At 38.0% G+C, this 16,852-nt stretch overlaps 1 protein-coding gene across 2 annotated transcripts in view; it reads right to left on the reverse strand.

Moving 5' to 3' along the window:
* Positions 1–6,694: 6,694 nt before the first annotated feature.
* ndst3 (N-deacetylase/N-sulfotransferase (heparan glucosaminyl) 3) overlaps positions 6,695–16,852 on the reverse strand; it is a 39,928-nt gene continuing 29,770 nt past the window's right edge. The window contains exons 7-15 of one of the 2 annotated variants that reach the window (XM_038713401.1): positions 16,644–16,826; positions 16,060–16,156; positions 15,029–15,152; positions 14,280–14,454; positions 13,679–13,849; positions 13,063–13,172; positions 9,763–9,865; positions 8,793–8,903; positions 6,695–7,867 (exon numbers count right to left, since the gene is read on the reverse strand). In XM_038713401.1, coding sequence (XP_038569329.1) covers positions 7,838–7,867; positions 8,793–8,903; positions 9,763–9,865; positions 13,063–13,172; positions 13,679–13,849; positions 14,280–14,454; positions 15,029–15,152; positions 16,060–16,156; positions 16,644–16,826 — 1,104 coding nt within the window. In that variant the 3' untranslated portion in view covers positions 6,695–7,837. Of the gene's footprint in view, positions 7,873–8,792; positions 8,904–9,762; positions 9,866–13,062; positions 13,173–13,678; positions 13,850–14,279; positions 14,455–15,028; positions 15,153–16,059; positions 16,157–16,643; positions 16,827–16,852 lie in introns of both variants that reach the window. The other variant, XM_038713402.1, reaches the window with a different exon arrangement.

The raw sequence follows: 16,852 nt of genomic DNA on the forward strand, positions 1-16,852 counted from the left end.
GTTGAAACCATAGTAGTTATGCAAAGATATTTTGCACATGCGTCAACACAGAGGCAGATTGCAGATGCAGATGCTAAATGTATTGCATAAACTCAAGAACTGCTCTCAGCTAGAACACAGTTGTCCTAATTGTCTGAGAGCACCCTCCTGTGGTCACTATCACACATTACAAAAGATTTTTAAATGGTCAGTATTATGGAAAATCAGATATCATAACTTAGGTAGCTTCATGAATGACTTTATAAAACCTGAAAAACTTTTAAACAATTAGACATAGCAAATGATTACTAATTTACTAAGTGTTCTTTTTTTCTTCGGGAAATAAATAAATAAGTAAAACTAACATATAAATAAAATTTAAAAAAAACTAAAAAATGGATAAACAATTAACATCCAAATATAAATGCACATTTATATTAACTAAATCTAAAGTTTGATTGAATTTCATAATGTTTATAACGTCAGTGTCCTTCATTTGCATTGTTCTTGTTGGTTTAGATGTTAAATATCTTTGTACACAATTTTGTAATGTCTAATGACAATTTTTCAAACCTCAGTGCTTCAGTTCTGTTTAAATTATTCAACTTACAAAAATCATAATCACAATATTAATCATAAACATAAATCAAATAAAATGACGAATAGAGGAACATATGTTTTTGTAGGTATAGGTAAGTGGTTGTTGCACTTTGTATTACACGTTCCGTCGTTCCCACAAATCTGAAATGTGAAGGTGCAGTTGGAACAAAAGAGGTCTTTCAGTTTTGTTTCTGACTGCAAACTGTCAAAGTGAGCACCACTATGTCAGACAATATGTAAGCACATACACCCATGCCCAGCGTTACAGGAATGGAAACCATTTTCTGAGCCGTCCTGATTTAAAAGGCAAACATGTCATGTTGACTAGACACACATTTGAGAACTGGGACCAACTGTTACAGGAAGAAGCTGCATGAAATCTTGGCAACATAAATAAAAAATATTCTTAAATCTTCTTATTTCCAGCACAATTTTGTAATGTCTAACAACAATTTTTCAAACCTCACTGCTTCAGTTCTGTTTAAATTATTCAACTTACAAAAATCATAATCACAATATTAATCATAAACATAAATCAAATAAAATGATGAACAGAGGAACCAGATAGCATTGCCCTTTTTTGGCTTTTACTTACTCTAGTCTTTGCTATTCCCTCTGAACCTCTAATGCACTAAGGAGCTTTTATTAGATGTCACCAGAGGTGGTGCAGAACAGAAGGTCTCATTATACACAGATAACATTTATTTCTCCTCATATCTGTTTCCATCAGTTAAACTCTGGCAACACTTGGGAAAACCAGTTGGGAAATATCTAAATAATGATTTCACCTGAATAAGAGTGATCTCATCAAATTGGCTGATAGAAACTCCCTCCTCTGCTGCTTTTGAAGGTTTATAGATTTGTGTTACCTTTAGACTGATTATATCTAGATCTGCAACTCTTGAGAGTATATCCTTTGTGTGGATCATGGCCCTATTTTAAACGTTAATCTTAAAAAAGTTGTTTGGGACAACAGTGATACATGCCTAATGAAAAAGGCGACACAAACATTAAAATCTTCTGGTGCATATTCCCCAATCACACACCTATTTTTTTTCGTCACAATGACGTAGTTAATAACCAGACAACTACACCGCTATACAATTTTACCGCTTTCTTTATGAACCCACCTGTTTAATCAATGCTGTAACAAACATTTCAACCATTCTATCAAATCCAAAAAAAGTGCTTTTCAAATAAAGCAGACTAGAGACTTAATTAGCAGAACAGTAACCGATTTCCTGCTATCACCCACACCCCTGTGAACTCTACAGTAAATATTGAACCCTGTTGTAAATGAGCCATTAACTTTCTGGAATACCTGAAGTTATTTCATCCCTTTACAAAGTCCGTTCTAACTTAGCTCCTTACAAACACAATAGGCTACTGCGGGGATGGACCTACAGATAAAGAGAATATAGAAGAGCAATATTGTTGTTACACATTCATGCCAATAAAGCTAATTTGAATTGAATTGAGAATTTATTGGAAGCCATATTGTATATTTCAACTATATCTGCCAAGTTCTTTAAGTGTATAAAGGAGTTATACACTTCTTTAAGGAGTCATAAATGTCTGTTAAACATACTGTGTTCTATCTCTGACATTCACATGCTGTGCACTTCATTCCTGCCTTTACTGGTAATGGATGCTATATATGGATTTCTCATTCAGTACAGTCTTCCATTCTGATCTTCCAGACCTGCTTGGACAGTGGTGTTTAGACTCCCAAGGCATAAATCTCAAGGTGGTTTGTGACTTCATGGCTAAACATCGTATCCTTTTGCTTTGGTAATGTCGAAGCCCTCCATCACATTCAAGGTTTATTGCAAATGTTCAACCTGACTATGGATTATGTTTTAATGTACTCTAACATTTCTTCATAAATGTAGATTTTATAAAATAAAAAAAAAAAAGTCTAAGTTTGTTGTTTGTTTACTTAAATATGTGATTAATAATGGCCTGTTTATGTAAAAACATTTTGGTGTTACTACATATGTTTTTGTAGGTATAGGTAAGTGGTTCTTGCACTTTGTATTACACGTTCCGTCGTTCTCACACATCTGAAATGTGAAGGTGCAGTTGGAACAAAAGAGAACTTTCAGTTTTGTTTCTGACTGCAAACTGTCAAAGTGAGCACCACTATGTCAGACAATATGTAAGCACATACACCCATGCCCAGCGTTACAGGAATGGAAACCATTTTCTGAGCCGTCCTGATTTAAAAGGCAAACATGTCATGTTGACTAGACACACATTTGAGAACTGGGACCAACTGTTACAGTAAGAAGCTGCATGAAATCTTGGCAACATAAATAAAAAATATTCTTATATTTTTTGTAAAATATATAGTTTATTTTTGTATTTTCTTCTTATATGAATGCACTTCATTTGTTGGGCATTTACTTTATGTTTTTTTTTCTCCTTATAAGCCAGCTACTTCCACCACACAGTGTTCACAGTTTGTTTTCATATCTGACAGAATAGCACCATCTTGTGGTTAATCCCTCTCATTAGACTGTATAAAGGCAATTTAATTTGCAATTGTAGACAGTTCCTGCTAAAGCGAACTTTGTATCTCCAGATGTTTTCTGTTGCAGGATTTGTGTTTACTTACCTCCCACTTACATAGGAACCTTATTAAGATTATGACTACTGTGATCTAATTTATTATTTGCTGTCAAAAACATTTGAAAATCTAAATGCATTCACAACCATAAACCAAGACATTGCTTCAAATTATGTTGAAAGGCATCATAAAAAGAATGAAGCTGTTTCTGAAAGTGTTGACTATGATTTTAGATAAGCTTTTACTTGATTTTAATTCTGAATTAATGAGCAATTTATGAGTGGTGTTGTTAAAATTGAATTGCTATCATGTCTCACTGCCTGGACCTTTGCTCTTTCACCCTCATAGACTTTTGATGAAGCATAGTGAAGTTACACGAAATGGTTTAATCAAAATTGAACTATGCGTGAAGCAGATGTGATGGTTGAAACCATAGTAGTTATGCAAAGATATTTTGCACATGCGTCAACACAGAGGCAGATTGCAGATGCAGATGCTAAATGTATTGCATAAACTCAAGAACTGCTCTCAGCTAGAACACAGTTGTCCTAATTGTCTGAGAGCACCCTCCTGTGGTCACTATCACACATTACAAAAGATTTTTAAATGGTCAGTATTATGGAAAATCAGATATCATAACTTAGGTAGCTTCATGAATGACTTTATAAAACCTGAAAAACTTTTAAACAATTAGACATAGCAAATGATTACTAATTTACTAAGTGTTCTTTTTTTCTTCGGGAAATAAATAAATAAGTAAAACTAACATATAAATAAAATTAAAAAAAAACTAAAAAATGGATAAACAATTAACATCCAAATATAAATGCACATTTATATTAACTAAATCTAAAGTTTGATTGAATTTCATAATGTTTATAACGTCAGTGTCCTTCATTTGCATTGTTCTTGTTGGTTTAGATGTTAAATATCTTTGTACACAATTTTGTAATGTCTAATGACAATTTTTCAAACCTCAGTGCTTCAGTTCTGTTTAAATTATTCAACTTACAAAAATCATAATCACAATATTAATCATAAACATAAATCAAATAAAATGACGAATAGAGGAACATATGTTTTTGTAGGTATAGGTAAGTGGTTGTTGCACTTTGTATTACACGTTCCGTCGTTCCCACAAATCTGAAATGTGAAGGTGCAGTTGGAACAAAAGAGGTCTTTCAGTTTTGTTTCTGACTGCAAACTGTCAAAGTGAGCACCACTATGTCAGACAATATGTAAGCACATACACCCATGCCCAGCGTTACAGGAATGGAAACCATTTTCTGAGCCGTCCTGATTTAAAAGGCAAACATGTCATGTTGACTAGACACACATTTGAGAACTGGGACCAACTGTTACAGGAAGAAGCTGCATGAAATCTTGGCAACATAAATAAAAATATTCTTAAATCTTCTTATTTCCAGCACAATTTTGTAATGTCTAACAACAATTTTTCAAACCTCACTGCTTCAGTTCTGTTTAAATTATTCAACTTACAAAAATCATAATCACAATATTAATCATAAACATAAATCAAATAAAATGATGAACAGAGGAACCAGATAGCATTGCCCTTTTTTGTCTTTTACTTACTCTAGTCTTTGCTATTCCCTCTGAACCTCTAATGCACTAAGGAGCTTTTATTAGATGTCACCAGAGGTGGTGCAGAACAGAAGGTCTCATTATACACAGATAACATTTATTTCTCCTCATATCTGTTTCCATCAGTTAAACTCTGGCAACACTTGGGAAAACCAGTTGGGAAATATCTAAATAATGATTTCACCTGAATAAGAGTGATCTCATCAAATTGGCTGATAGAAACTCCCTCCTCTGCTGCTTTTGAAGGTTTATAGATTTGTGTTACCTTTAGACTGATTATATCTAGATCTGCAACTCTTGAGAGTATATCCTTTGTGTGGATCATGGCCCTATTTTAAACGTTAATCTTAAAAAAGTTGTTTGGGACAACAGTGATACATGCCTAATGAAAAAGGCGACACAAACATTAAAATCTTCTGGTGCATATTCCCCAATCACACACCTATTTTTTTTCGTCACAATGACGTAGTTAATAACCAGACAACTACACCGCTATACAATTTTACCGCTTTCTTTATGAACCCACCTGTTTAATCAATGCTGTAACAAACATTTCAACCATTCTATCAAATCCAAAAAAAGTGCTTTTCAAATAAAGCAGACTAGAGACTTAATTAGCAGAACAGTAACCGATTTCCTGCTATCACCCACACCCCTGTGAACTCTACAGTAAATATTGAACCCTGTTGTAAATGAGCCATTAACTTTCTGGAATACCTGAAGTTATTTCATCCCTTTACAAAGTCCGTTCTAACTTAGCTCCTTACAAACACAATAGGCTACTGCGGGGATGGACCTACAGATAAAGAGAATATAGAAGAGCAATATTGTTGTTACACATTCATGCCAATAAAGCTAATTTGAATTGAATTGAGAATTTATTGGAAGCCATATTGTATATTTCAACTATATCTGCCAAGTTCTTTAAGTGTATAAAGGAGTTATACACTTCTTTAAGGAGTCATAAATGTCTGTTAAACATACTGTGTTCTATCTCTGACATTCACATGCTGTGCACTTCATTCCTGCCTTTACTGGTAATGGATGCTATATATGGATTTCTCATTCAGTACAGTCTTCCATTCTGATCTTCCAGACCTGCTTGGACAGTGGTGTTTAGACTCCCAAGGCATAAATCTCAAGGTGGTTTGTGACTTCATGGCTAAACATCGTATCCTTTTGCTTTGGTAATGTCGAAGCCCTCCATCACATTCAAGGTTTATTGCAAATGTTCAACCTTTTATGATCAGATAAAAATATAGCTCAACAGCAGATTGACAAATACAATCGCACCTAGCAACCCGCACTGCACTATATCAAAACACTTACCCACATCCTCTTATACTGACTGATATGAATCTCATTACTGTGCTGTGCCTTAAGGGACAGGTTCACAAGTCTGTCTTAAAACAATAGTCTGGCATACATATGTTCCTTTTTTGAGAATAAATGTATTTAGAAGTTTGAAGCTAATATGAGGCTTCAGTAGTCTGAGTTAGTCAAGTCAAGTGGTACCCTCTTTCAGTACAAAAATCTAGTTTGTGTTTCCGTGGACGGTTTCTCTGTTGAGCTGGAAGACAGGTCTTTCCTTTAGCAATCCTTTAACATTAACACAATAGGTTGGTAGACATATTCTACTGTATTATTGTTTCTAAACTATGTCTGCATTGTGATCTAATGCGTCATGTGTGATGAGTAGTGACAAAAGCGACTCTCAGAAGATATAGCATGGAAAATCTGCATTCTCTAGACCGGCTGCACTGCACCAAGTTCTATGCTTCATTGGTAACATCTGTCATCATGCAGCCCAATTTAGGATGCAGTACCCGGCAGGCACAAACTGTCACCCATGTCATATTTACTTACCTTAGAGGAGAAACCGGGCATGTCCCTGAACAATAGGGTTCATCTGTGTTGCTTGATCATTAAAACAGCATCTTATGCAATAAGTCATATCCATTTCTTTTATTTTGGTTTCTGTGTTTGACATTTAGAGGGGTTTTTGCATTCAAATTGAAGCTCAACAACACAGGCCACTGGTTTTTAAAAGGAAAAAAAAGGAGGTTGAGACTTAAATGAGACACTGACAAAACAAAAATTGCCTGCGGTTACAGTAGCTACTTAAAGGGTCTTGGAATTAAGTTACATATTCATTAGGCTGATTTTGGTCAGTTTTCTTCCCACAAACTTGGGCCTCCTCAGTCCTTAGCCCTGAAATCATCAGCACTCATGCTCTGCTAAATGGACAACGTTCTTCTGCATGGCTTGTCACAGGAAAATAACGAGCAGGCAATGCATCTTGCCTAAGTGACTCATTTCCAGGGCATACTTTCCAGTGAAAGCCTCAAATGACATCTCTAAGGGTGAACAAGGCTACCAGAAACTAGCTTCACTTTAAATAATTAACTCACAAAACAATGAGAACCTATAATGAAAAGTAACAGCCTGTCGATCACCCTGAGTCTATCCCCTTGCTTATTCACTCTCATTGTGAGAAAAAAAGTAAAACAAAACCACATAGGTGCATTTTTTGTTTTGTTTTGTTTTTTGTCTTGGAAATACATGGAACAGAATTTAGTGCAAAGTTGTCTCTATGGGAACCACACACAGCTGACCAGCGCTGTTCTGGCATCATAAATCAAAGGTGAAAATAAAACAATAATAATAGCAATAATAGCAGTAATAACCATCAAAGCCACGGCAGGTCTGCACGAGAGTTCACCACAGCTCAGAACAGGGGTGGGGCATCAAAGACTTGCCAAATGCTCCAATTGTTCTCTTCATCATTCGTTTTTTCCTTTTAGTCCCACTTTCTTCAAAGCTGTGTCTGAGTCACCTGAAACTGTCATTCCTCCATCCATCCATGCGTCCGTCCATCCACCTATCCTTTCAAAAGTTCAGTTTCAGCCCACCAAAATTTCTTTGCACGTTCATGACTTCTGCTCCCCTCAGCAGTGTCACAGCTCCTAGGTGAAACAAGGCACCCGGTCCTTGCATTCACCTCACGGTTCACTAAAAGGCCACAGATAGTGCACCTGAAGGTCAGGTGCTTCTGGTGACTTCCTGGTCTTCGACCCCTTCACCTTAATCCTGGTTCAAGGATGCAAAGGTTATCTAACCTTCAGAAAGAGGTAAAGAGAGGGAGGGGATGGAGAGGGAAACACAGAGAAGAGGGGAAATAGAGGGGAAAAGTAATTTTAATAAATTTTCTTTTCTAAACAATTCAAATGTAAACCATGAAAGAAAGAAAGACGACATCCTGTGATTGATGTGAATACACTGAAAAACATAAGCAGACATGTCAAGTGATTCATAAACAGTGACAAACTGTGGCACAAACAAGCACACCAACAAGGTTGAACTCTGCAGAGATCAAGGTTTTGACTTTTTACATTCACTACTATTCATACTATGGCTTGGAATCGAACCAATTGTCAGACTTCAGATAGATGTCTAAATTCACACAAAGCTGTCTAGTTCTTGACTATCATGAATAGGACCAATTGGCATCAGATTCTGGGGAAATTAAGAGCTTTTTCAAACTAAAAGAAATGGCTGACCAAAAAAAACGCATCAAACCGCTCAGCTCTGTTCTGTAGTTCACTCCAGCAGAAAATGTCTGGAACAATTCGACAGTGGGAAAAATTCAGTAAGAGTGCCACAATACAAAAATCTCCAGTAGCATAAAATCTCAACACAGTGTAGGCCTGTGGCAGAGCTGAGACGTGGTTTCTTAATGTGGCAGGGCTCAGAACTACTGCATTAAACTAATCTATGAGCAAAATTAAGACCGTCCTAACATTACAGAGTAGTCTAAAATATCTTTGAGAAACCGGCCCCTGTCCAAATCACACTCACAGTCATGAAGTAGATCTGAAAGGTAAATGCTTAATAAATAATTAAATCAATCTTGTAAAGATTTAAGAACCATGTTATCAGGGACTTTAATAAAAGTTTTTTTCACTAACCACTGATGTAAATTCGTCATCTAATTTTTAAGTTGGTGAGAGGAGTTTCACAGGGTTTTAATGTTGCTGACCTTCTGCAGCTCCTCTCTTAGCCAGGAGGGAAGGGGCTGTCCGAGACGATGCAGCAGCTTTGACAACTCCACGTTGTGTTCCCTGTAGTACCTGGAGAGATATGCATGTGCCTGAAGAGAGAATGGTGGGGGTGGAAGAAAGAGGGAATGAAAATTGGTTGGAAGAAAGGATATTTAGAGGAGAAAATAAGGACAGCATGGGAGTAGGGGACACACTTGGTTTTGAGAGAGATTAATGATGTGCCACCATCTTTGGATTAGTTTATTTCTCTTCAATAGGACTTTAGTGCCACTAAGCGTCGAGTGGTAACAGAGCTAAGAAAAGAGAGAGGGAGAAAATTAGATGGAGGATGCATGAGATCCATTATTCGTCTCCCTCCTTGGTGCATCCCTATTCTCGCCCTCTCTTGTCTCTCCTTCCTGGTGCTCCCACCATCTCCTCCCTCCTCATTTGTCCTCTCCCTCTGTCCCCCTGGTGGAAACTCAAATACAGTTTAATTACAGGTGACACTGAGGTGCAGCCATTAGCCATGTGTGAGCATACGTGGGAAGACAAATTGGATCTTTTTGTGTTTGTCTTCACGTGAGACCAAATGTGTGATTTGCTGTCTGCAGGTCTGGTCTCTCCTCTGAGGAATCAGTATCCAGGACAAAGATTTATGGATTGGAATTTCTCCTTACCTTTCTCCCTCCATCCTAATACCCCCCCATCCTCTCTCACGGGTGTTGTGTCACTATTGAGTCCTCATAATGAGGTTGTAACTTTTCTTGCTGGATCTGATTGGCTGACAGTTTCCACCCCATGGTTCAGTCCTGTGGGAAATTTTGCCACAGCGATGGAGGGCACTGTGGGCTGTCACCGGCAGTCTGGCTGCTGCTCATTCTGTTTTGTTTGTCTCTGTGTCCAACATTTCATTCATTTTATCTTCACTGAGCAGAAATATATTGTAATTAAAATTCATAAGTTTACCTCAGGCTCCATAGGAGGGTACTTTCTCCCTTTGCTCTTTCCCAAACATTTTGTCTTTCCCCCTTCAAGAAGCTGGCACCAAAAACCCTTCTGAGGGTCAAACCTGATAGAAAAGAAACAGAGAGAGAGAGAGAGAGAGAGAGAGAGAGAGAGAGAGAGAGACATTGAACACACTCCAATAAATCTTATTTTAAATATAAAAAATGATGATTCTCATCCTGCCCACTCCCTTTGACTTTTTTTCATGTCCATGTGATGGATAGTGAAATTCACTCACATCCCAAAAATGTCAGCCTCTACTACCAGCGGATGAAAGCACATTTGTTATACATGCATTTAATTTTTCATTTATTCACTGCTTTCTATTGTCATTTAAGTGTGACAATACACTGATAAATATGACATATTCAGCATGTCCTCCTTCTTTTACCCAATTTGTTTCTTATCTTCAGTAAGTCTCTATCCAAGAACAGATTTTGTAAAAAGGGTGCTGTCTTATAATCAAGACTCACAGCAAAAAAAAAAAAAACACAGTGGAAGATTAGCTGACCGCCATGGTTTACAGGTACATGACCAGGTAAGGACAGTGATCACAACTTCACTATTGGAAAGAGCAGACATCAGAAAAATTGGCTCCCAAGAGACACAATAACAGAGATGAGAGAGATAACATATAATCGGTGGGATATTTTAATAAAATTTGATGCCTCTATAACTTTCCCATATTGGCTCTATGAGCATCCCTTGTGAAGCCAAACTGCCTCTCTTATTAGCAAAGACTACTGCACCCCAGCAGCATGTCGTGTGACAACCTGTCACTGGAAAAGGAGATGGTGGGGGACTTTCAAATCCCTCTAGTAAATACATGTGCTTGTTGTCATGTGTATATAGAGTGTGCATGCATATAGATTTACGCATGTTCATTTATATGTGTATTTGTGTATTCATTATGTATGGGTATGCTTGCACATAGACCGTTTTTTTGCATGCATATTTATCTACTGTATATATACGTAGATTTTTAAAGTAATTGTAATTGTGTACAAGTATGCACTTTTTTGCAGAACAGTCTCAGAAAGTGCGGCTAAAAAAAGAGGTGAAAAGACAAACATTATTGTTAACTGCTATTTGGCTGTCAGTGTATAAGGGCTAATGTGAATGTGATGTTATTGTTATATTACATATTGTTCTTTATCTGCATGCAACAGTGGGTGAATGAAAGAGAAGAGGAGTTAAGTGGTTCTCCCTCACTTTTCCTCAGACAGGACAGGAGGAAGAAAGGAGAGGGGGGATTAAATAAATAGGCTGCAGTGTTGAGAAACTGTCAGACTGCTGCCATGTCAAAAGAATGAGAAGGAGAAAAGAAAGATTAGGCTTTTGTGTAAGGCGGTCTTCACCCAAAACACACACACACACACACACACACACACACACACAACTTCCTTATTATTCTGTCAAAACGCATCTCTTTACAAATTATTTGTATGCAAGTGGGCTTCTGACTCAAGACAGAGGCACTGTCTGTCCCAATCTGAGCAACAAATTGTAGATGTCCATGTCTGGAGATTTGAGGGTTTGCAGGCAGATTGCATTCTGATGAGTGGTGCTCGAAAAATAAACACCACTCCTCCCTAACCTACATGCAAAATCTCTAATGGAGAATGATTGAAACAAAGCACCAGGCCAAAGCTAACTCTCAAGATTTGTATTAAAAGTATTTTGTTCTTTAGGCATGCTAATGTTTCACATGTTAATATATGAATACTCTGTAATCTGTATAACTATTTTTGAGGTTTATTACCAACTATTGAATTTGCCTCAGCAGGTCAATTCAGTTGTTTTACAAATGGCTACATCAGAATATGTTATTGATCCGTGTGTAAAGTATAATTCATTTGCAGTTATTAACATTGTATGATGAAAATGTCAGTTTAGGGGGTATTACCTAATTTCATTGTCAAGTGGCAGGAATATGAAAATAATGATTTTTTTTCAATATTAAGGCTAATACTTAATCCTTAAATTGACCTTTAAAAACGATGGCATTTTACTTTGAAGGTGAGCGATCTCTGTTTCCGGTTTTAGACTTGTTCAATTTTCATTGTACAAGTTGAATAATGGAACAAGTCGATGCTTTGGTGCACTAAATTACATTGCATGTCTTCATTCAATGCGACAATAACACAGCATAGTGCTAACATAGTTGAGGCAGCATTGGCTCTGGAAAAATGAACTTGCATGGGTCAACATACATTTACATTAACGGAAGTAGGACAATTAAATTAGGTAATACCCACTAAACTGGCATTTTCAGCATACAATATTAACAACTACAGATGAGTTATGCTTCAGGCACGGACTGTTATTTCATTTTTTTTTCTCTTTATGGTAAATGTGAGTATGTTAACATGATATTTGTGGCTGCAAGCATCATATATCAAAATATAACCACTTATTTCTCCCTTTTGCACATGCCCCTTTGATCTGCTGTGAAAGACGTGCGAAGAATGAAGAATGTTTAGTTCATAGAAGTTGCATTAGTTATTTATCTTGGTTACTGGCAATGGCATCTATACTGTTTTAGTTTTTTTGGATTGTGCAGTGCACTAACCTTTTGTACTTTTATTTATTCAGACAGCGGTAAGGCAGGCAGTGTAAGTGAGACAGTCAGTGCTCAGTTGGGATTTGATCCCACGCCAGCGGCTCAGAGGGCTGAAACTTCACGACTGGACTGTTTTTTGGCAAGAGCATGGCATCACATTGCATTTATTACGCAATACAAATATTTATGAACGATGTATATATATCTATATATGTATGGAAGTGAGCCAGCTGTGTCTATTATTCCACTCATTGAGTTATCATCCCCTTCTTCATTGCTTGCTCATTGTTCTTCTTGTTTTTGTCTGTTGTTTGTCTTGTTGTATCCATTACGTGTTATCATTTCTTTATTTCCTTCAAATACTGACAACAGCCCAAATCTAAAACTGTGAAAAGGCTGTAATGGCTCAAAGCCAAGTCGTGAACTGACCATCTGCTATTGGCTGATCTTTGGTGCCAGGAGATGTCACTGTCTGTTGTACTTTTCAGAGAATGACACCAGCTGGCACCGAAAACCGGTGAAGAGGAGATGGTCGGTATGCTACCCTGCCATTCACCAGTAGATGGCAGGCTTCACGCAGATTTGGGTTTTGGAGTCTCTTCATAACTTGAATCATTTTGCACGCCAGGTGAAAAGTGCCCTTACCCCAGGACTTCAAGGATCGATGAGCCAAAACAGAGAAAGCAAGTGAGACTTACGTAAGAGCCTGGGAGTAGTTGAGGTGAGGAGTGACTCCCAGGAACTTCTGAACTTCATCCATCACTGCTGCAGGGTCAGTTCTCAGCTGATGGCCATCTATGATCATCAACTACACAAAGACATATTCATATTGTCACACTGGGAACTATTGACTTGCTAGTTAGTGGGTTACAACTCATTTAGATTTTGGGTAAAAGTAAAAGTGAGGTGGGAGATTCTTTAGTGCAACTTGATCCACTTTAATGCAAAACAGAATCCTGACAGAAGATGTAATATATCACTCTTTTTCTTATTATGGTGTATTGCTACCAATTCCTGCACAATCTATTTTAGTTAGTTCCCATCTAAATAGAAAAAGGACAACAGTGCAAAATACAGTACATAGTTACCAATTCTTCAATTATGTCTCTGATAACAATAAAATAAACATCAGTAAATGCACTTAATCTGAAAAATAAACCTCTTCTTTCATTCTCTTTCTTCAAAAGTCATGAACAACATATCTCATCTTACAGAATAAATGCAAGACTTTAACATTACATACTATATGTCAATATGTATGTACAGTATTTTTGGTATTACAGCACAAAAGAGTGCAATTGTGGTTGTGCATACCTGGTTAGCAGGGTAGTAAGTGAGCCACCTCTCTAGGTGTGTGGAGTAAAGACCGGGGATGAGACAGCGGCTCTGCAGGGAGCGGAGCTCGGTTGGCGCTCCTGGTCTTGCACTGATGACATCATAGAAGGTGAACCGCAGGGCTGCATGGTCCTCATGAGCTCTTTGATGCTGGGAAGGGGCAGATACAGCAACAAAAGCTTCAAATAACTCATCTTTATTGCACAATTGGTCTCATTCGTCATCTTAAACGTCAAGTAATATATTTATAACTTTGCATGAGAGACATTTGTTATTATGGACAATGACATAAAATTTGAGTCGGCACGTTGTTGACATTCATGTCTCATTAATCAAACAGACTTAAGGCAGATTTCAGGATCTTGTGACATTTCCTGCATTGAGACGTTTGGATAAATCAGGCTCATTAACTCCTCACTCAGAGAGACAAAATCACAGTCAAAACACAATCTTGGATAAAGAACTCAATATCAATGCATAGATGAAGCATGTCATCTGATGAAGCAGGCAGCTGCAGAGGGTTCAAAATTATAGATGTGCTGTCATCTGATTCAGATTTTCTGTGAGATTGTGTACACACCTGATACCAGCTGTAGGCCCTGTCAGAGGGGTTGATGAGCAGGGTGATGATCTTGGCCTTGGGCAGCAGGGCAGCAGCTCTTTGCGGGGACTCCTCTGAGGGGAAGTAGTTAGCGCTTTTCTCAAACAGGAAGTCCGTGCTAACATTAGAGGGCACAGGGAAAAACTCCATGTACCTGAGGCAACAGACACACAGGAAATTGAGAATAAATAAAAACACACATGCATGCACTCGTGACGCACATCTCATACACAAGCACCACAGCATTACTGCAAACTCAGTCACTCTGTACACTGGTAAATCTTTCAAAGTCAGAACCAAGTTCTGAAGTCACCGTGTTATGATCTTAATCGGTGCTTTGACAATGAGCTTAAAATGAACTTGATGATATAATTTGAACAGTGTTTCATGTTCATGAAGAATTTTCAGAGTTAAGTCTTTTGTAGATGACTTCGGAGACTGCAACAGCTGTGTCTCTGTCAGCTAAGTAACCCATTTATGGGTCAATTTAGGCAGCCATATGTCTGTTGGCTTATGTTTTCAGGCTTAAAAGATCATTTTGAAGACATTGTTGAACTGTTTAGAACTGCTTAATGTGTCATTGAAGTCAGCAAGACACATTACAGTCAATAACAACTTTGCAAAGTGAAAGAAGGTTGTTTATAATCTTTCATTTCACCTTAGGTTATGGCTAATAAAAAAGGCACAGAGAGAGAATGAAATATAGGGATAGGCGTGTGTGTTCTCACCAGTCAATTCCTTTGTGGTAGTTATTGGTGTTGAAGAATTGCACCTCCTCATAAGTCTTTGGACTGGGGAAGTTACTGGAGATGGAGGGATGCATGAGGAGGAAGAGATACAGTGCTGTCGTCCCTGGAAGAAAGGGCATAATTCATAACTGGCTCGTTAATTCAGCTCAGAAGAGAGTATTGTGTGTATATGTGTGTGTGTGTGTGTGTGTGTGTGTGTGTGTGCCAGCTTGTGTGAGAGCTGTCATCCACTGATCCATACTGGATGATTTTTCCCATCCCTAAGATTTATATCTTGCTGAGAATACACAGTGTGTGTGTGTGTGTGCGCGTGTGTGTGTGTACGCATGTGTGTGTGTGTGTGTGTGTGCGCGCAACAATCACAGGCCTCCCCATCAAATGATTCAAAACCCTTTGACACCAATCAGCACTGGGGCTCCGGTCGTGCCCTCTGTCTCACCCTTAGGAGCTCTCTTTTTACCCCGTTACTCTTACACCCGCCTCTCACCCTGTTTCCTATTTGCTCCAACATCTCTGACATGTGAGACATGCCCTGCAATAAAAATGAAAATGTATTGCACTGTATTCGTTGTTGGGCTGCAATGTTGCTATAGTGACCCCTCCTCCGCTTCAGGAAATTATCACCTAGTTAATTAGCAGCATTATGGGACCTCCAAACCTCTCACATCACACACCAGTAATTAGAATTCCTGAAATCACACAAAGGCGACACGGATGGATCCAAGCAGTGTATATAGATTTTTAATAATCTTTTTGTCTATTTGGTTTAGACAAAGTAAGAAAATAAAAGAGGGAGAGGGTTGTAGCTCTTATAACTCTATGCATCTGAAGCAATATGTGGGTGGAAGAAAGGAGGTAAGAGCTTCCTTCTTGTCTCCACTAGACAGGACCAAAGGAGCAAAGGGGGGTTAAATGAATAAGCTGTGATGTTAAGGATCTAGACACCTGGGCACAGAGAAGGGATCTCTTTGTTGTATGTACATGTCTGAGTGTGTTTGTGTGTGGCTTACCTGTTTTCTGTGGTCCTATGACCATGAACTTCGGTAACCTGTCGCATGTTTTCTCTTTAGACCAGATGTCTTTATGACGTTTGTCATCGCATGGGTTCTGAAAAGGCACAGACAACGGATTAGAAGTTAACATATAGATAGTGCATATAATAAATACAAAATCCATGGCCATAGTGCCCATAGTGCATGGAGGATTTACTGCATAGAATAAATGAATTAAGTTTTTGTTTTGTTGCCTAAACAATACTATAAAAAATACAAAACCAGCTTGAACAACTACAATCAAATTATGAGACCTCCACTGTCTACAACAACATTTAAAAATAAACCACTGGAATATTTGTTTGTTTGTTTTTGATATTTACTGTTAAGAGTAAATCAGAGTAAAAACTAGATAAACAGTCCATCTTGCCGTCATAATTTGCACAGTACTATCCACGTCACACAGCTCAACGCAATCTGTTTTTCTCTTGAATATTTTTGAATTTACACAATAAGAATATGTTATTGTACAGAAAACGTATAAAGACAAGTGCAGAAACACGCAGGCCCCTACATGCGGGCAAATACCTACACATACACACCTGCCAGAGTGGGTTCCTTTGTTCAGGAAAAAGCTGGAAGTACTTGTGTGCAAGCTGCAGGGGAGGGAGTGTGTGGAGTTTCATGTTGGTCCACGAGTGAAGAAAGGAGGCCAGGTGGACGAATGTGTAGAGACCCAGTCGATCATTGCCATAGTTAGACAGGTGGGTCATGAATATACTGATCTAGTGTGGAGAAACAGAGACAGAGT

Source organism: Micropterus salmoides, unplaced genomic scaffold, assembly GCF_014851395.1.
Source record: "Micropterus salmoides isolate LMB-PRFRI ecotype aquatic unplaced genomic scaffold, ASM1485139v1 Ms_hic_scaffold_12, whole genome shotgun sequence".
Taxonomy (NCBI): domain Eukaryota; kingdom Metazoa; phylum Chordata; class Actinopteri; order Centrarchiformes; family Centrarchidae; genus Micropterus; species Micropterus salmoides.